Source organism: Oncorhynchus clarkii, chromosome 10 (assembly GCF_045791955.1).
Source record: "Oncorhynchus clarkii lewisi isolate Uvic-CL-2024 chromosome 10, UVic_Ocla_1.0, whole genome shotgun sequence".
Taxonomy (NCBI): domain Eukaryota; kingdom Metazoa; phylum Chordata; class Actinopteri; order Salmoniformes; family Salmonidae; genus Oncorhynchus; species Oncorhynchus clarkii.
The window spans coordinates 350,786-372,342 of NC_092156.1; the positions used below are offsets into that span (position 1 = coordinate 350,786).

Here is a 21,557-nt window from a genome sequence, read left to right on the forward strand (position 1 = left end):
TGATCACACTCTCTGCAGTCAATGTGAGTAAGACCTTTAAACAGGTCAACATTCACAAGGCCGCAGGGCCAGACGGATTACCAGGACGTGTTACTGCGAACACGCGTTGACAAAGTGGCAAGTGTCTTCACTGACATTTTCAACCTCTCTCTGTCTGAGTCTGTAATTCCAGCATGTTTTAAAACCCCTTCGGGCTAGGGGGCACTATTTTCACGTCCGGATGAAAAGCATGCCTAAAGTAAGCTGCCTGCTACTCAGGCCCAGAAGCTAGGATATGAACGTAATTGGTCGATTTGGATAGAAAACACTCTAAAGTGTATAAAACTGTTAAAATTATGTGTGTGAGTTTAACAGAACTTATTTGGCAGGCGAAACCCCGAGGACAAACTGTCCAGGAATTGTCTTTTTTGAGGTGACTGTGTTTTCAATTGGTTTTCTATGGGAATCTAGATTTCTGCGGTATCTGGTTGCAGTTTCTATGGCTTCCACTAGATGTCAACAGTCTTTAGAAATTGGTTGACTGATTGACTTACAGAAAACGTTTGACCTCTGTCATTGACAAAAAAGGGTATATAACAAAGTATTGAGATAAACTTTTGTTATTGAATTACAGGCCTCTCTCATCTTTTTAAGTGGGAGAACTTGCACAATTGGTGGCTGACTAAATACTTTTTTGCCCCACTGTAGTCTTGAGTTAATTCGGGAAACGGTAACTCATTAAACAAACTTTTTCCATGGTGCCCCAAGATACTAATTGGTTGATTGTTATATGATTAATTTAATCACATAATAATTCAACATAGTTAATTATTCGATAAATAGCATGTCATCACATTAATGATAGTCACGTCATGACAGGTCATAATAGTTTGAAGGCAGTTCAGAAGCCACAGACGATTTTGTGAGAAGACTGATTTTCGGGATGTCTCATGGTCTCACAAACACCGATGTAGCTCTATCACGTTTCATTGCAGATGCGGAAGTGTTACATCGGCAGATGCAGTGGATTGAGACGCATTCCAATGCAAAACAAGCAATATCTCTTGTTTAAACTGACAGATTTGTATGGGTTATTTTTTATTTTGCCAAATAGATTTTCCATGGGTGCTTGGACATTGACCTTAACATGATATTACAGACCTTTACCATAAAACTCTTTATAAGGCCAAATTATACAGAGGACTTTAGTTTAATGTCACCACAGTGCGTTGTGTATCTGTTTCAGACATTGGGACCAGGCTTAAATTCACCACAGGGCGTTATATCGCTGTTTTTTAACCAGCATTTACTTCTCCCACGAGGTGCGACGCATGGTCCTACACATGCCCAGTCTCAACGTGAACGCAGTAGACTACATGGGCCAGAATGCATTGCAGCTGGCGGTGGCCAATGAGCATCTAGAGGTGACTGAGCTGCTGCTTGGGAGAGTGGAGCTATCCAGGGTGGGAGACGCTCTGCTACTGGCCATCAGTGAGTGATTGATTGATTGATGATTGATAGAGAGAGAGAGAAAGAGAGAGAGATACACTTACTCCATAACTCTCTGTGTGTATCCTAGGTAAAGGTTATGTGCGTATAACGGAGGTGTTGCTAGGCCACCGTTCGTTCAGTGACGCGCAGCGCCTGACAGCAAGCCCTGCCCAGGTGGACATGTTGGATGACTTCTACGCTTATGATGAGGATGGGACACGGTGAGAGGAGTGTGTGTTTGTGTGTTTGTGTGTGTGTGTGTGTGTGTGTGTGTGTGTGTGTGTGTGTGTGTGTGTAATGCTTGTCTGTCTGTGTGTTTTTGTGTGTGTGTCTATGTACGTGTATGTCTCTCTCTCTCTAGTTTCTCCTGTGACGTGACCCCAGGGATTCTAGGCCTAGTGTTTGGCCAGTAACCTAAAGGTTGCTAGCTCGATCCCCGAGCTGACAAGGTAAAAATCTATCAATCTGCCCTTGAACAAGGCAGTTCACCCACCGTTCCTAGGCCATCATTGTAAATAAGAATTTGATCTTAACTAACTTGCCTAGTTAAATAAAATAATAAATTCTAGCAGCTAACACTGAGTGTACAAAACATGAAGAAAACTTTCCTAATATTGACCTGTTGGTCCTCCAGAAAGTGGAGAGCAACACTTATGCAGTTTTACTACATGATACATTTAAAAGACTGCATTAAACAGGATTACCTAGACATAAACTAGACAATGTATTATATCTTACGTTATTGGCCCAGAATATTTTTGTGTTATTACATACAGCCGGGGAGAACTATTGGATATCAGAGCGCTGGTAACTCACCAGCACTACCAGCACTACCAGCATCATGAGCAGGGATGACTTTTCTGAAGCAGATCCTTTGTTTGCAACCACCAGGGCAATTGAAAGGATTCCAGAAGCCGACCCAAAACAACGCCGGCGAAGGAGTGGGGTTCTAGTCTGATTTAGGAGGCGAAAACACCACCCACCACCTCCGAGTATATTACTCGCTAATGTTCAGTCTCTGGATAACAAAGTTGACGAGCTCAGAGCCCGAGTCTGGAAAGATCCAGAGAGACATCAGGGATTGTGACATACTCTGCTTCATGGAGACATGGCTCTCTCGGAATATACTGTTAGAATCGGTCAGCCAGCTGGATTCTCAGTTCTTTGCGCAGAAAGGAATAAATATCTCTGGTAAGAAGAAGGACAGGGGTGCATGTTTCATGATTAACGGCTCATGGTGTAATTGTGATAGGACTTGAGTTCCTGTATGTTTTCGTTCACCCGATCTAAAATACCTCACAATCAAATGTTGTATTATCTCCCAAGAGATTTCTCATCGGTTATAGCCACGGCCATGTATATCCCCCATCAAGCTGATACCACGACGGCCCTCAAAGAACTCCACTGAACTTTATGCAAACAGGAAACCACATATCCTGAGGCTGCATTTATTGTAGCTGGGGATTTTATCAAAGCAAATTTGAGAAAAAAGATGTTGAAGTTTTATCAACACATTCTTGTTAACAAACTATAGTTTTGGCAAGTCGGTTTGGACATCTACTTTGTGCATGACAAGTCATTTTTCCAACAATTGTTTACAAACAGATTATTTCACTTATAATTCTTTGTATCACAATTCCAGTGGGTCAGAAGTTTACATACACTACATTGATTGTACCTTTATTAAACAGCTTGGAATACTCCATAAAATGATGTCCTGGCTTTAGAAGCTTCTGATAGGCTAATTGACATAATTTGAGTCAATTGGAGGTGTACCTGTGGATGTATTTCAAGGCCGACCTTCAAACACAGTGCCTCTTTGCTTGACCTCATGGGAAAATCAATAGAAATCAAGACCTCAGAAAAAAATTGTAGACCTCCACAAGTCTGGTTAATCCTTGGGAGCAATTTCCAAACGCCTGAAGGTACCACGTTCATCTGTACAAACAATAGTACGCAAGTATAAACACCATGGGACAATTCAGCTATCATACCGCTCAGGAAGGAGGTGCGTTCTGTCTCCTAGAGATGATCGTACTTTGGTGTGAAAAGTGCAAATCAACCCCAGAACAACAGCAAAGGACCTTGTGAAGATGCTGGCGGAAACAGGTATAAAAGCATCTACAGTGAGGGAAAAAAGTATTTGATCCCCTGCTGATTTTGTACATTTGGCCACTGACAAAGAAATGATCAGTCTATAATTTTAATGGTAGGTTTATTTTAACAGTGAGGGACAGAATAACAACAAAAAAATCCAGAAAAACGCATGTGAAAAATGTTATAAATTGATTTGCATTTTAATGAGGGTATTTGACCCCCTCTCAATCAGAAAGATTTCTGGCTCCCAGGTGTCTTTTATACAGGTAACGAGCTGAGATTAGGAGCACACTCTTAATAATCTTAAACTTACCCCCTACTTTTTCGAACATTCTGTTAAAAATCGCGCAACATTTCAGCGTCCTGCTACTCATGCCAGGAATATAGTATATGCATATGATTAGTATGTGTGGATAGAAAACACTCTGAAGTTTCTAAAACTGGTTAAATAATGTCTGTGACTATAACAGAACGTGAACAGCAAGCGAAATCCCAAGAAAAACCTCGTCACAAAAACCACAGAAAAGTATTAATCTGCCAGTCTCTGAATTGTTTATTGCAAGCAAAAATATATAGCCGTGATCTTGCAGTTCCTACAACTTCCACACGATGTCGCCAAAAACGTAATTTTCGTTGACAAAAATCTTTTGTGTAATGACAAATAGATCCTTCATTTCGTCCAGCATACAGGAAGAGACTTTTGGAAGAGAGAGAAAGGACAACGTTTTCTTGAGTAGCTGCTATTGAATACAGATCGCCCAGTGATCAATTTGATCGATTATTAACGTTTACAAATACCTAAAGTTGGGTTACAAAAGTAGTTTGAAGGGTTTTGTCAAAGAATATAGGCAACTTATATCATTTTAAAAAATGACGTTGCGTTTTGGAACGGAGCTTTTTCCTGAACCAGACAGGCTATACAAATGGATATTTTGGGCATACATGGACGGATTTAATCGGGAAAAATACCCAATTGTGATGTTTATGGAACATATAGGAGTGCCAACAAAGAATATCATCAAAGGTAATGAATGTTTTATATTTTATTTCTGCGTTTTGTGTAGCGCCGGCTACGCTAATTATTTTGTTCACGTCCCCTTCAGGTATTTTGGGGTGTTGCATGCTATCAGATAATAGCTTCTCATGCTTTTGCCTAAAAGCATTTAAAAAATCTGACATGTTGGCTAGATTCACAACGAGTGTAGCTTTAATTTGGTACCCTGCATGTGTGTTTTAATGAAAGTTTGAGTTTTACCGAATACTATTAGCATTTGGCATTGCGCACTTCCATTTCCTGTTGCCTAGGTGAGACGCTAGCGTCTCACATGTCTCTAAGAGGGAGGGAGTGCTCCTAATCTCAGCTTGTTACCTGTATAAAAGACAACTGTCCACAGAAGCAATCAATCAATCAGATTCCAAACTCTCCACCATGACCAAGACCAAAGAGCTCTCCAAGGATGTCAGGGACAAGATTGTAGACCTACACAAGGCTGGAATGGGCTACAAGACCATCGCCAAGCAGCTTGGTGGGAAGGTGACAACAGTTGGTGCGATTATTCGCAAATTAAAGAAATACAAAAGATCTGTCAATCTCCCTCAGCCTGGGGTTCCATGCAATATCTCACCTCATGGATTTGCAATGATCATGAGAACGGTGAGGAATCAGCCCAGAACTACACGGGAGGATCTTGTCAATGATCTCACGGCAGCTGGGACCATAGTCACCAAGAAAACAATTGGTAACGCACTACGCCGTGAAGGACTGAAATCCTGCAGCGCCCGCAAGGTCCCCCTGCTCAAGAAAGCACATATACATGCCCGTCTGAAGTTTGCCAATGAACATCTGAATGATTCAGAGGACAACTGGGTGAAAGTGTTGTGGTCAGATGAGACCAAAATGGAGCTCTTTGGCATCAACTCAACTCGCCGTGTTTGGAGGAGGAGGAATGCTGCCTATGACCCCAAGAACACCATCCCCACCGTCAAACATGGAGGTGGAAACATTATGCTTTGGGGGTGTTTTTCAGCTAAGGAGACAGGACAACTTCACCGCATCAAAGGGACGATGGACGGGGCCATGTACCATCAAATCTTGGGTGAGAACCTCCTTCCCTCAGCCAGGGTATTGAAAATGGGTCGTGGATGGGTATTCCAGCATGACAATGACCCAAAACACACGGCCAAGGCAACAAAGGAGGGGCTCAAGAAGAAGCACATTAAGGTCCTGGAGTGGCCTAGCCAGTCTCCAGACCTTGATCCCATTGAAAATCTGTGGAGGGAGCTGAAAGTTCGAGTTGCCAAAAGTCAGCCTCGAAACCTTAATGACTTGGAGAAGATCTGCAAAGAGAAGTCGTACAAAATCCCTCCTGAGATGTGTGCAAACCTGGTGGCCAACTACAAGAAACATCTGAACTCTGTGATTGCCAACAAGGGTTGTGATTGCCAACAAGGGTTTTGCCACCAAGTACTAAGTCATGTTTCGCAGAGGGGTCAAATACTTATTTCCCTCATTAAAATGCAAATCAATTTTGATTTTATTGACTTATTATTATTTTTTTGAATTTTACCCCCTTTTTCTCCCCAATTTCGTACTATCCAATTATTAGTAGTTCCTATCTTGTCTCATTGCTACAACTCCTGTACGGGCTCAGGAGAGACGAAGGTCGAGAGTGCATCCTTCGAAACACAACCCAACCAAGTCGCACTGCTTCTTAACACAGTGCGCATCCAATCCGGAAGCCAGCCGCACCAATGTGTCGGAGGAAACACTGTGCACCTGGCGACCTTGGTTAGCGTACACTGCGCCCGGCCCGCAGGAGTCACTGGTGCGCGATGAGACAAGGATATCCCTACCGGGCAAACCCTCCCTAACCTGGACAATGCTAGGCCAATTGTGCGTCGCCCCACGGACCTCCCAGTCGCGGCTGGCTGCGACAAAGCCTGGGCGCAAACCCAGAGTCTCTGGTGTCACAACGCTGCGATCCAGTGCCCTAGACCACTGCGCCACCTGGGAGGCCCTTGCAAATCAATTTATAACATTTTTGACATGCGTTTTTCAGGATTTTTTTGTTGTTATTCTGTCTCTCACTGTTCAAATAAACCTACTATTAAAATTATAGACTGATAATTTATTTGTCAGTGGGCAAACGTACAAAATCAGCAGGGGATCAAATACTTTTTTCCCCCTCAATGTATATCCACAGTAAAACAAGTCCTATATCGACATAACCTGAAAGTCTGCTCAGCAAGGAAGAAGTCACTGCTCCAAAACCTCCTCTGGTCTGATGAAACAAAAATAGAACTGTTTGGCCATACTGACCATCGTTATGTTTGGAGGAAAAAGGGGGAGGCATGCCGTAGAACACCATCCCAACCGCGAAGCACGGGGGTGGCAGCATCATGTTGTGGGGGTGCTTTGCTGCATGAGGGACTGGTGCACTTCACAAAGTAGATGGCATCATGAGGTAGGAAAATGATGTGGATATATTGAAGCAACATCTCAAGACATCAGTAATGGAGTTAAAGCTTGGTTGTTAATGGGTCTTCCAAATGGCCAATGACCCCAAGCATACTTCCAAAGTTGTGGCAAAATGGCTTAATAAGTACAACAAAGTCAAGGTATTGGAGTGGCCATCACAAAGCCCTGACCTCAACCCTATATACATTTTGTGGGCTGAACTTAAAAAGCATGTGCGAGCAAGGAGGCCTACAAACCTGATTCAGTTACACCAGCTCTGTCAGGAGGAAGGGTCCAAAATTCACCGAACTTATTGTGGGAAGCTTGTGGAAGGCTACCCAAAAAGTTTGACCCAAGATAAACAATTTAAAGGCAAAGCTACCAAATGCTAATTGAGTATATGTAAACTTCTGACCCACTGGGAATGTGATGAAATAAGTTAAAACTGAAATAAATCATTCTCTCTACTATTATTCTGACATTTCACATTCTTAAAATAAAGTGGTGATCCTAACTGGGATTAAACGTCAGGAATTGTGAAAAACTGAGTTTTTAAATGTATTTGGCTAAGGTGTTTGTAAACTTCTGACTTCAACTGTAGTCAAAGCTTTCCTTAAGTTTGGGTCACTAACAGTGGTCAGATATTCTGCCACTGTGTACTCTCTGTTTAGGGTCAGTCACAGTGGTCAGATATTCTGCCACTGTGTACTCTCTGTTTAGGGTCAGTCACAGTGGTCAGATATTCTGCCACTGTGTACTCTCTGTTTAGGGTCACTAACAGTGGTCAGATATTCTGCCACTGTGTACTCTCTGTTTAGGGTCACTAACAGTGGTCAGATATTCTGCCACTGTGTACTCTCTGTTTAGGGTCACTAACAGTGGTCAGATATTCTGCCACTGTGTACTCTCTGTTTAGGGTCAGTCACAGTGGTCAGGTATTCTGCCACTGTGTACTCTCTGTTTAGGGTCACTAACAGTGGTCAGATATTCTGCCACTGTGTACTCTCTGTTTAGGGTCACTAACAGTGGTCAGATATTCTGCCACTGTGTACTCTCTGTTTAGGGTCAGTCACATTGGTCAGATATTCTGCCACTGTGTACTCTCTGTTTAGGGTCAGTCACAGTGGTCAGATATTCTGCCACTGTGTACTCTCTGTTTAGGGTCACTAACAGTGGTCAGATATTCTGCCACTGTGTACTCTCTGTTTAGGGTCACTAACAGTGGTCAGATATTCTGCCACTGTGTACTCTCTGTTTAGGGTCACTAACAGTGGTCAGATATTCTGCCACTGTGTACTCTCTGTTTAGGGTCAGTCACAGTGGTCAGATATTCTGCCACTGTGTACTCTCTGTTTAGGGTCACTAACAGTGGTCAGATATTCTGCCACTGTGTACTCTCTGTTTAGGGTCACTAACAGTGGTCAGATATTCTGCCACTGTGTACTCTCTGTTTAGGGTCAGTCACATTGGTCAGATATTCTGCCACTGTGTACTCTCTGTTTAGGGTCACTAACAGTGGTTAGGTATTCTGCCACTGTGTACTCTCTGTTTAGGGTCACTAACAGTGGTCAGGTATTCTGCCACTGTGTACTCTCTGTTTAGGGTCACTAACAGTGGTCAGGTATTCTGCCACTGTGTACTCTCTGTTTAGGGTCACTAACAGTGGTCAGATATTCTGCCACTGTGTACTCTCTGTTTAGGGTCACTAACAGTGGTCAGATATTCTGCCACTGTGTACTCTCTGTTTAGGGTCAGTCACAGTGGTCAGGTATTCTGCCACTGTGTACTCTCTGTTTAGGGTCACTAACAGTGGTCAGATATTCTGCCACTGTGTACTCTCTGTTTAGGGTCAGTCACATTGGTCAGATATTCTGCCACTGTGTACTCTCTGTTTAGGGTCACTAACAGTGGTCAGGTATTCTGCCACTGTGTACTCTCTGTTTAGGGTCACTAACAGTGGTCAGGTATTCTGCCACTGTGTACTCTCTGTTTAGGGTCACTAACAGTGGTCAGGTATTCTGCCACTGTGTACTCTCTGTTTAGGGTCACTAACAGTGGTCAGATATTCTGCCACTGTGTACTCTCTGTTTAGGGTCACTAACAGTGGTCAGATATTCTGCCACTGTGTACTCTCTGTTTAGGGTCAGTCACAGTGGTCAGGTATTCTGCCACTGTGTACTCTCTGTTTAGGGTCACTAACAGTGGTCAGGTATTCTGCCACTGTGTACTCTCTGTTTAGGGTCACTAACAGTGGTCAGATATTCTGCCACTGTGTACTCTCTGTTTAGGGCCGAATAGCATTTTAGTTTGCTCAGTTTTTTTATTAATTCTTTCAAATGTGTCAAGTAATTATCTTTTGGTTTTCTAATGATTTTGTTGGTTCTAATTGTGTTGCTCTGTGGGGTCTGTTGTGTTAACAGAGCCACAGGACCAGCTTGCTTAGGGGACTCTTCTCCATGTTCATCTCTCTGTAGGTGATTGCTTTGTTATGGAAGGTTTGTGAATCGCTTTGTTTTTGGTGGTTGTAGAATATAATGTCTCTTTTCTGGATTTTGACAATTAATGGGTATTGGCCTAATTCTGCTCTGCATGCATTATTTGGTGTTTTACATTGTACACTGAGGATATTTCAGCAGAATTCTGCATGCAGAGTCTCAATTTGGTGTTTGTCCCATTTTGTGAATTCTTGGTTGATGAGCGGACCCCAGACCTCACAACCGGAAAGAGCCATGGGTTTTTATAACTAATTCAAGTATTTTCCAGTCAGATCCTAATTGGTATGTTGAATTTTATGTTCCTTTTGATGGTATATTAGGCCCTTCTTGTCTTGTCTCTCACATCGTTCACAGCTTTGTGGATGTTACCTCTGATGCTGATGTTTATGCCAAGGTATGTATAGTTTGTGTGCTCTAGGGTAGAGATGCCTAGATGAAATTTGTATTTGTGGTTCTGGCAACTGGACCAGCATTTTTTTTTGTCTTACTGAGATATACTGTCAGGGCCCAGGTCTGACAGAATATGTGTAGAAGATCTACGTGCTGCTGTAGGCCCTCCTTGGTTGGGGACAGAAGCACCACATCATCAGCAAACAGGAGTCATTTGACTTCAGATGCTAGTAGGGTGAGGCCGGATGCTGCAGACTGTTCTAGTGCCCTCGCCAATTCATTGATACTGTCTCTCTCTTTGTCTCTCTCTATAGTTTCTCCCATGATGTGACTCCAGTGATTCTTGCTGCTCATTGTCATGAATATGAGATTGTCCACAACCTATTGGGTAAAGGAGCTCGTATAGACCCGCCCCACGACTACTTTTGTTGCTGTGATTCGTGCAACTACCAGCAGCAATTTGACTCCTTCAGCCACTCACGGTCCAGGATTAACGCTTACCGTGGCCTGGCTAGCCCCGCCTACCTCTCGCTGTCCAATGAGGATCCAGTATTAGCTGCCCTGGAACTCAGTAACGAGTTAGCTGTCCTGGCCAACATCGAGAAGGAGTTTAAGGTGCACACAGAGGAGCACTCACAGGCTCTAACTAACACACACACACGGGTACTATACACACCTGTGCTCTATACACACAACCATGCATTTATGAAGGTAAAAATGTACATACCACACACACGTGCACATGCACACACACACATATAATTATGCACAGACAAGTGGCAGAACTTGCATAAACGACATTAATGTCTCCCTCTCTTTCTCTCCACCCTCTCTCCCCCCTCTCGCTCTCCCCCTTTCTGTCTCTCTCCCACTCTCCCTACCCCAACTCTCTCTCACTATCTCCCACTCTACTTCCGCACCTCCCTCCCTCCCTCACTCCCTGTAGAATGACTACCGGCGTCTGTCTGGGCAGTGTAAAGACTATGTGGTAGGTCTGTTGGATCTCTGTCGCAGCACTGAGGAGGTGGAGGCTATACTGAGTGGAGATACTGACTCAGAGGAGAAGTACCATCCACCTGGCCGACCCTCACTCATGCGACTCAAACTGGCCATCAAATATGAACTCAAGAAGGTCAGTACACACACACACACACTTACATGTGCGTATGGATATCAGTCTAATTTAACTCCCTTCATCTCTCCAGTTTGTAGCCCATCCTAACTGTCAACAGCAGTTGTTGTCTATCTGGTATGAGAACCTACCAGGTCTGAGACAGCAGACTACAGCTGTTAAACTACTAGTGGTCCTGGGAGTGGCTGTTGGACTACCTGGACTAGCTGTGGCTTACCTGGTGGCCCCCTGCAGTAGGGTAGGTACCCTACACACTCCACTACGCACACTACAGCCTAACCCCTCCACCCTACAGCTGTTAAACTACTTGTGGTCACCTGTCTCCCACAGGTAGGAAAGGTGATGAGAAGTCCCTTCATGAAGTTCGTGGCCCACGCTTCCTCTTTCTCCATCTTTCTGTGTCTGCTGGTCTTGAACGCTGCCGACCGCTTCGCTGGGACCACACTGCTACCCAACATGACCACACATCTCCCCACACGACTGCAACAGAACCAACAACAAGGTCTGTTTAACTTTAACCTTAATTCTCCCCACATGACCCCGACCCAATCACAACCAACAACAAGGTCTGGTAAGGATTACACTACAGCAATGTGTCCAATATGGCAGCCATAGTGTTTGTATTTCTATTTATTATGGATCCCCATTAGATGCTAACAAGGCTCAAATTAAGGCAGTTATACATTTTTTTAAAACATTACAATACATTCATTACAGAATCCACAACACATTGTTGGCCCTCAGGCCCATACTCCACACCCACATATCTACAACACAAAATCCATGTGTACGTGTGTATAGCGCGTATGTTATCATGTGTGTGTATGCATGTGTCTGAGCCTGTTTGTCTTGCTTCACAGTCCCCGCTTTCCATAAGGTGTATTTTTACCTGCTTTTTAAATCTGATCCTACTGCTGCATCAGTTACCTGATGTGGAATAGAGTTCCATGTAGTTATGTCTCTATGTAGTACTGTGGAATAGAGTTCCATGTAGTCATGGCTCTATGTAGTACTGTAGAATAGAGTTCCATGTAGTCATGGCTCTATGCAGTACTGTAGAATAGAGTTCCATGTAGTCATGTATCTATGTAGTACTGTGGAATAGAGTTCCATGTAGTCATGGCTCTATGTAGTACTGTGGAATACTGTGTATGGTGTTGAGTCATCCACATACATAGATACACTGGCATGTAGTTAGTAAAGATTTTTAAAAGTAAGGGGCCTAGACAGCTGCCCTGGGGAATTCCTGATTCTACCTGGATTATGTTGTAGAGGCTTCCATTAAAGAACACCCTCTGTGTTCTATTTGACAGTTAACTATTTCTCCACAACACATTTTTCCAGCAGCAGACTAGGATCGATAATGTCAAAAGCCGCACTGAAATCTAACAGCCCCCACAATCTTATCATCAATTTCTCTCAGTCAATCATCATTAATTTGTGTAAGTGCAGTGCTTGTTGAATATCCTTCCCTATAAGTGTGCTGAAAGTCAATTGTCAATTTGTTTACTGTAAAATAGCATTGTATCTGGTCAAACACAATTTTTCCCCAGATGTTTACTAAGGGTTGGTAACAAGTTGACTGGTCGGCTATTTGAGCCAGTAAAGGGGGCTTTACTATTCTCAGGTAGCGGAATGACTTTAGCTTCCCTCCAGGCCAGAGGGCACACACTTTCTAGTAGGCTTAAATTCAAGATATGGCAAATAGAAGTGGCAATATCGTCCGCTATTATCCTCAGTAATTTTCCATCCAAGTTGTCAGACCCTGGTGGCTTGTCATTGTTGATAGACAACAATTTTTTTTTTTTACCTCTTCCACACTCACTTTATAGAATTCAAAATTACAATGCTTGTCTTTCATAATTTGGTTAGATATACTGATATAATGTGTGGTGTTAGCGTTTGTTTCTGGCATGTCATGCCTACGTTTTCTAATCTTGCCAACGAAAAAAACATTAATGTAGTTGGCAATATCAGTCGGTTTTGTAATGAATGATCCATCTGTTTCAATGAATGATGGAGCTGCTTGCTTTTTGAAGGTGCGCCAATGTTTTTTTACTATCATTCTTTGTCATTTATCTTTGTTTCATAGTATAGTTTCTTCTTCTTTTTATTCAGTTTAGTCACATGATTTCGCAATTTGCAGTACCAATGCCAATTGGTTGTGCAGTCAGACTTTTTTGCCATTCCTTTTGCCTCATCCGTCTCAACTATACTATTTTTCAATTCCTCATCAATCCACAGGGATTTAACAGTTTTTAGTAATATTCTAAATGGGTTCATGCTTATTAGTAACTGGGATAAGCAATTTCATAAGTGTAACATCTGATTGCTCCTCATTACACACCACGAACCAACAAATATTATTTACATCAACAACATAGGAATCACTACAAAAACCTCTCATACGCTATATTAGGCCCAGCCTTTGGTACGTTGGTTTTCCTAGATATGGCTACTATATTGTGATCACTACATCCAATGGATCTGACTACTGCTTTAAAGCAAATTTCTGCAGCGTTAGTAAAGATTCATGTTTACTAATTAATGTTGATTTCATTCCTGTGCTGTTTGTAACTACCCTGGTATGTTGACTGATAACCTGAACCAGGTTGCAGGCACTGGTTACAGTTTGAAGCTTTTTCTTGAGTGGGCAGCTTGATGAAAGCCAGTCAATATTTAAATCACCCAGAAAATATACCTCTCTGTTGATATCACAAACATTATCAAGCATTTCACACACATTATCCAGATACTGACTGTTAGCACTTGGTGGTCTATAGCAGCTTCCCACCAGAATGGGCTTTAGGTGAGGCAGATGAACCTGTAGCCATATTACTTCATGTCACGTTCTGACCATAGTTATTTTGTGTTTTCCTTGTTTTAGTGTTGGTCAGGACGTGAGCTGGGTGGGCATTCTATGTTGTGTGTCTAGTTTGTCTATTTCTATGTTTGGCCTGATACGGTTCTCAATCAGAGGCAGGTGTTAGTCATTGTCTCTGATTGGGAACCATATTTAGGTAGCCTGTTTTGTGTTGGGATTTGTGGGTGGTTGTTCCCTGTCTTTGTGTTTTATGCACCAGATAGGGCTTTTTCGGTTTTGCCACGTTTATTGTTTTGTAGTTTGTTCATGTTAAGTGTCTCTTATTAAAGAACCATGAACTTCAACCACGCTGCGTTTTAGTCCTCTCCTTCCCAGGAAGAAAGCCGTTACAGAACCACCCACCACAACAGGACCAAGCGGCGTGGTGAAAAGCAGCAACAGCAGGAGAGGCAGCAGCAGCAGCAGAATCTGGACTATACGACCTGGGAAGAGATAGACAGGTGGGTGGTCGACCCAGGGAGAGTGCCGGAGCCCGCCTGGGATTCGCTGGAGCAGTGCGAGGAGGGTTATAGGAGAATGGAGTTGGAGAAACGAGCACGGCGGCGCGGTAGGAAGCCCGAGAGTCAGCCCCTAAAATGTCTTGGGAGGAGGCACACAGGAAGTGTGGCGAAGCCAGGTAGGAGACCTGCGCCAACTTCCTGTGCTTACCGGAGGGCGAGAGAGACCGGGCAGGCACCGTGTTATGCTGTGGAGCGCACAATGTCCCCAGTGCGGGTGCATAGCCCGGCGCGGTACATACCAGCTCCTCGTATCGGCCGGGCTAGAGTGGGCATCGAGCCAGGTGCCATGAAGCCGGCTCTACGCATCTGGTCTCCAGTGTGTCTCCTTGGGCCGGCGTACATCGCACCAGCTTTGCGCATGGTGTCCCCGGTTCACCTGCACAGCCCAGTGCGGGCTATTCCACCTCGCTGCACTGGCAGGACGACCGGGAGCATTCAACCAGGTAAGGTTTGGCAGGCTCGGTGCTCAAGAGCTCCAGTACGCCTGCACGGTCCGGCCTATCCAGTGCCACCTACACGCACAAGCCCTCCGGTGGCAGCCCCCCGCACCAGGCTTCCTGTGCATGTCCAGAGCCAGTACTCCCTGTTTCTCCTCCCCGCACTCGCCCTGAGGTGCGTGTCCTCGGCCCAGTACCACCAGTGCCGGCATCACGCACCAGGCCTACAGTGTGCCTCTCCAGAGCTGCTAGAGTCTCCCGTCTGTCCAGAGCTGCTAGAGTCTCCCATCTGTCCAGAGCTGCTAGAGTCTCCCGTCTGTCCAGAGCCGCTAGAGTCTCCCGTCTGTCCAAATCAAATCAAATCAAATCAAATGTATTTATATAGCCCTTCGTACATCAGCTGATATCTCAAAGTGCTGTACAGAAACCCAGCCTAAAACCCCAAACAGCAAGCAATGCAGGTGTAGAAGCACGGTGGCTAGGAAAAACTCCCTAGAAAGGCCAAAATCTAGGAAGAAACCTAGAGAGGAACCAGGCTATGTGGGGTGGCCAGTCCTCTTCTGGCTGTGCCGGGTGGAGATTATAACAGAACATGGTCAAGATGTTCAAATGTTCATAAATGACCAGCATGGTCGAATAATAATAATAAGGCAGAACAGTTGAAACTGGAGCAGCAGCACAGTCAGGTGGACTGGGGACAGCAAGGAGTCATCATGTCAGGTATTCCTGGGGCATGGTCCTAGGGCTCAGGTCCTCCGAGAGAGAGAAAGAAAGAGAGAATTAGAGAGAGCATATGTGGGATGGCCAGTCCTCTTCTGGCTGTGCCGGGTGGAGATTATAACAGAACATGGCCAAGATGTTCAAATGTTCATAAATGACCAGCATGGTCGAATAATAATAAGGCAGAACAGTTGAAACTGGAGCAGCAGCACGGCCAGGTGGACTGGTGACAGCAAGGAGTCATCATGTCAGGTAGTCCTGGGGCATGGTCCTAGGGCTCAGGTCCTCCGAGAGAGAGAAAGAGAGAAGGAGAGAATTAGAGAACGCACACTTAGATTCACACAGGACACCGAATAGGACAGGAGAAGTACTCCAGATATAACAAACTGACCCTAGCCCCCGACACATAAACTACTGCAGCATAAATACTGGAGGCTGAGAGGAGGGGTCCAGAGCCGCCAGAGCCGCCAGTCTGCAGGGAGCCGCCAGAGCCGCCATTCAGCAAGGATCTGCCAGAGTCGTCAGCCAGTCCGGAGCTGCCCCTCAGTCCGGAGCTGCCCTTCAGTCCCGAGCTACCCCTCAGTCCGGAGCTGCCCCTCAGTCCAGTGGGGCCATTTAGCAGGGTCGCCGTGTTTAGGAGGCGGACAATGAGGTGGACAAAGACTATGATGGAGTGGGGTCCACGTCCAGCACCGCCACCGCGGACAGATGCCCACCCAGACCCTCCCCTATAGGTTTAGGTTGTGCGGTCGGAGTCCGCACCTTGGGGGGAGGGGGTACTGTCACGTTCTGACCATAGTTCTTTTGTGTTTTCCTTGTTTTAGTGTTGGTCAGGACGTGAGCTGGGTGGGCATTCTATGTTGTGTGTCTAGTTTGTCTATTTCTATGTTTGGCCTGATATGGTTCTCAATCAGAGGCAGGTGTTAGTCATTGTCTCTGATTGGGAACCATATTTAGGTAGCCTGTTTTGTGTTGGGATTTGTGGGTGGTTGTTCCCTGTCTTTGTGTTTTCTGCACCAGATAGGGCTGTTTTGGTTTTGCCACGTTTATTTTTTTGTAGTTTGTTCATGTTAAGTGTCTCTTATTAAAGAACCATGAACTTCAACAATGCTGCGTTTTGGTTCCTCCTCTCCTTCCCAGGAAGAAAGCCGTTACACTTCAACAGTGTTTAACATTAGATCGTCTCTAAGCTTTACAGGAATGTGGTTCTGAATATAAACAGCAACACCTCCACCATTGGCATTTCTGTCTTTTCTGTAGATGTTATAACTTTGTATTGCTACCAATGTATCATCAAATGTATTGTCTAAGTGAGTATCAGAGAGAGTCAGAATATGAATGTCATCTGTTACTATTAAGTTATTAATTTCATGAACCTTGTTTCTTAAACTACATATGTTAGCTTAGGCTATTTTGAGCACTTTTCTGAAATGTTTGTTTGTTTTCATTGCTTTACTGGGAAGCTTAGCAGAAGTAGATATGTTCATGTTTTTTATGTTAGAGCAGGGTGAGCTGCACACAGTGGACTTCCTACTAGGGCACACCGCCTCAGTGCTAACAGCATAATTCTTGTTCATAGACACGTGATTGTGTCACGTCTACTCCCGCTTCCCCTCATCAGTTTCTACATAGGTAGTAACGTTAGCTGCCTAACGTTACTTCACGTTGCTCAGGCCTACAGTCTGTTTTAAATGTATTTGTAACAGAACACCAAACTTCATGTAGGCATAGGGCGCTAATTGAATTGAAGATTAGAAACGAGGGTACAGTTTTCACTAAGGTTCAGATTACACAACATTTACAGTGGGTTAAAAGAGACTGTTGTTAAACTGAGAACTGAGCTATGTGATGCTAACCACAATAACCACTAGTCAGCCATAATAGTTAATTTTGCGGTTTGCCTTCAAAATAAAAGTCCCTCAGTGAAACTGATGCTAATTGATTTCAATTGTGGAATCGTGCCATATTTCAGCCAAATAATCCTAACATTGGAATACTGTATTATAATGTTGTTGGTGTGTTTGACAATGTGAAATGTTTGCTTTGCGTAACCTTATCAATACTCCTAATGCCCCTCTTCAGGTACCACTAACTCTTGCCATCTTATTACAACTGCTCAGCTCACTTCAACATTTACCAACAGTGGATAACAGTACCTAGCGTAAACCCCGGCAACACAGCTTGTGGCTGTAATTATTACTATTATTAGGGGTTCAGCAGCGAAGCTGGTGAAACCTATTTGTATTTGTTTGGGTTCATTATTATTATTCTGTCGTAAATCAGACACAGATATTTTTGTATTGTAACAAAACTTGTTTCCAAACACTGCCAAGACTCGACATATGTAAGTACATTCAGATCGACCAATGGAAAATGTTTAATTAAAAATTTGGGGCCGATCAGCCCAGCGGTTCTGAAAAATAACATGTCAAAGGCATATTGCATGATTTGTTTGATGTTGAGTTCTGATGTTTGGCCAAGTATGGTAAGGATTAGATCAAATCAAATGTTTTTATAAAGCCCTTCGTACATCAGCTGATATCTCAAAGTGCTGTACAGAAACCCAGCCTAAAACTCCAAACAGCAAGCAATGCAGGTGTAGAAGCACGGTAGCTAGGAAAAACTCCCTAGAAAGTCAAGAACCTAGGAAGAAACCTGGAGAGGAACCAGTCTCTGAGGGGTGGCCAGTCCTCTTCTGGCTGTGCCGGGTGGAGATTATAACAGTACATGTCCATTAAGGCCAGATTCTTATTCAAGATGTTCAAACTTTCATAGATGACCAGCAAATAATAATCACAGTGGTTGTAGAGTGTGCAACAGATCCGCACCTCAGGAGTAAATGTCAGTTTGCTTTGAGCATTCAGAGGTTGAGACAGCAGGTGCAGGTGCGTGAGTGAGAGAGAGAGAGACAAAGTCAAAACCAGCAGGTCCGGGACAAGGTAACACATCCAGTGAACAGGTCATGGTTGAAACTGAAGCAGCCGCACGACCAGATGGATTTGTGACAGCCAGGAGTCATCAGGCCAGGTCCTAGTGCTCAGTTCTTTCAGGAGAGAGAGAATTAGAGGAAGCATACTTAAATTCACACAGGACACCAGATAAGACAGGAGATTTACACCAGATATAACAGACTGACCCCATTGTAGGGCGATGTTTCCAATTACACCTGATGGTGGAACAGTGGGCCCACAGCTTGAATCCCAGCATTGCTGCTTGCAACTTTAATTGTTCTTCATCTTCATCTCCTCCTCCTCCTCTCCAGAGGAAGACCCCACCATGCTGTATCGTATGACCACCACCCCCTTCACCTGGATGGAGATTCTCATCATATCCTGGGTCATTGGTCAGTCTGACATCATATCCTGCTGCTATAACATAATTTTAATTTCCTGGCTACTAACTCCCTCCATCTATCCTTCGCTCCCTCTATCCTTCGCTCCCTCTATCCTTCGCTCCCTCTCTCTCCCTGCTATAAGTACAGTGCCTTCAGAAAGTAATCTCATCCATTGACTTTTTACACATTTCGTCGTTACAGCCTAAATAAAAAAATATTAAATGTAGATTTTGTGTCACAATACGCCATCATGTCAAAGTGAAATTATGCTTTTAATTTTTTTAAACTAATTTATAAAAAATGAAAAGCTGAAATGTCTTCAGTCAATAAGGATTCAACCCCTTTGTTACAGGTGGCAACTCAGTTGCAGGAGAGGAAGAAAACCTCTCAAGGATTTCAGTATGAGGCCAATGGCTGTAATAAAAGAGAACTGAGGCTGGATAAACATCAGTGTAGTTACTCCAAATATTTGTATAATATTCTTGTTCACACTGAATGAAAGATAAAATGTAAAGACACATTTTCCCCTTTTTGGCCCTCTTCGACCCCCCTCCAAACACATTTAAAAAGAAAGGGAAGTCATTGAGTTACATGTCAGAAAACAAAATGATACAACGCTACTTCAAAACAAACGAAAACATAATAGCCTAACAATTTCAGGTGATTAAGTGATTTTATAGGCCTATATAGCAACAATCTTAATTGGTGGGGGTGAGGCCAAGAGCACTAATCTGAAGGAAGTGTTTCGAGCTGTTCAAAATAGGATATTATCGGGTCCCAGGTGGAATAAAATGAGCTGCTTGACGCTCAGATAGTATACTTAATATCTTCTCATTTTAGGAACAGCATCAGATCTTTGAGCCAAAGAGAGGTTAAGGGAGGATAGATAGATTTCCAATCCAATAAAATCCTTCTGCGGGCCAACAGGAAGGCAAAGCCACGTTTGAAGACCCAGCCTTTATTATACATTTCTGGTGATGGAGAGGTGTAGTACTGTTGTCCTAATCCCAAAATGTTGTTTCATTTTTCATTGTTTATTAAACAAGTCTCTCACCGTTGCCGCTTGCTATAGACCACCTTCTGCCTCCAGCTGTGCCCTGGACTCCATATGTGAATTGATTGCCCCCCCATCTATCTTCAGAGCTCGGGCTGTTAGGTGACCTAAACTGGGACATGCTTAACACCCCGGCCATCCTACAATCTAAGCTTGATGCCCTCAACCTCACACAAATTATCAATGACCCTACCAGGAACAACCCCAAATCCGTAAACACAGGCACCCTCATAGATATCATCCTAACCAACCTGCCCTACAAATACACCTCTGCTGTCTTCAACCAGGATCTCAGAGATCACTGCCTCATTGCTTGCGTCCTTAATGGGTCTGTGGTCAAACGACCACCCCTCATCACTGTCAAACGCTTCCTAAAACACTTCAGCGAGCAGGCCTTTCTAATCGACCTGGCCCGGGTATCCTGGAAGGATACTGACCTCATGCCGTCAGTAGAAGATGCCTGGTTATTCTTTAGAAGTGCTTTCTCACAATCTTAAATAAGCATGCGCCACTCAAAAAATGTAGAACCAGGAACAGATATAGCCCGTGATTCACCCCAGACCTGACTGCCCTTGACCAGCACAAAAACATCCTGTGGCATTTTACATTCGAATAGCCCCCGCGATATGCAACTTTCAGTGAAGTTAGGAACCAATATACACAGGCAGTTTGAAAAAGCTAGCCTTGGCTTTCCTAACACAAATTTTGCATCCTGCAGCACAAACACCATAAAGTTCTGGGCAACTGTAAAGTCAATGGAGAATAAGACCACCTCCTCCCAGCTGCCCAGTGCACTGAGGCTAGGAAACACTGTCACCACCGATAAATCTGCGATAATTGAGAATTTCAAAAAGCATTTTTCTACGGCTGCCCATGCTTTCCACATGTATACCCCTTGTGAACAGCCATGCACCCCCCACAGTAACTTGCGAATGCCTCCCCCATTTCTCCTTCACCCAAATCCAGATTGCTGATGTTCTGAAAGAGCGGCAAAATCTGGACCCCTACAAATCAGCAGGGCTAGACAATCTGGACCCTCTCTTTCTAAAACTATCAGCCAAATTTGTGGCTATCCCTATTATTAGCCTGTTCAACCTCTCTTTCGTATCATCTGAGATCCCCAAAGATTAGAAAGCTGCTGCGGTCATCCCCCTCTTCGAATGGGGAGACACTAGACCCAAACTGCTACAGACCAATATCTATCCTACCATGCATCTCTAAGGTCTTCGAAAGCCAAGTTAACAAACAGATTACTGACCATTTTGAATCACATCGTACCTTCTCCGCTATGCAATCTGGTTTCCGAGCTAGTCATGGGTGCACCTCAGCCACGCTCAAGGTCCTTAACGATATCATAACCACCATCGATATGAGACAATACTGTGCAGCTGTATTCATCGACCTGGCCAAGGCTTTCGACTCTGTCAATCACCACATTCTTATCGGCAGATTCAACAGCCTTGGTTTCTCAAATGACTGCCTCGCCTGGCTCACCAACTACTTCTCTGATAGAGTTCAGTGTGTCAAATCGGAGGGCCTGTTGTCCGGTCCTCTGGCAGTCTCTATGACACAGTGTTAACTAACCTC

General features: G+C 44.1%; 1 protein-coding gene across 1 annotated transcript in view; it reads left to right on the forward strand.

The window, feature by feature from the left end:
- LOC139417898 (short transient receptor potential channel 6-like) overlaps window positions 1-21,557 on the forward strand; it is a 56,726-nt gene that overhangs the window by 17,347 nt on the left and 17,822 nt on the right. The window contains exons 3-10 of the mRNA XM_071166882.1: window positions 1,302-1,470; window positions 1,559-1,691; window positions 10,224-10,524; window positions 10,856-11,041; window positions 11,115-11,279; window positions 11,372-11,543; window positions 15,452-15,457; window positions 18,845-18,925. Coding sequence (XP_071022983.1) covers window positions 1,302-1,470; window positions 1,559-1,691; window positions 10,224-10,524; window positions 10,856-11,041; window positions 11,115-11,279; window positions 11,372-11,543; window positions 15,452-15,457; window positions 18,845-18,925 — 1,213 coding nt within the window. The remainder of the gene's footprint in view (window positions 1-1,301; window positions 1,471-1,558; window positions 1,692-10,223; window positions 10,525-10,855; window positions 11,042-11,114; window positions 11,280-11,371; window positions 11,544-15,451; window positions 15,458-18,844; window positions 18,926-21,557) is intronic.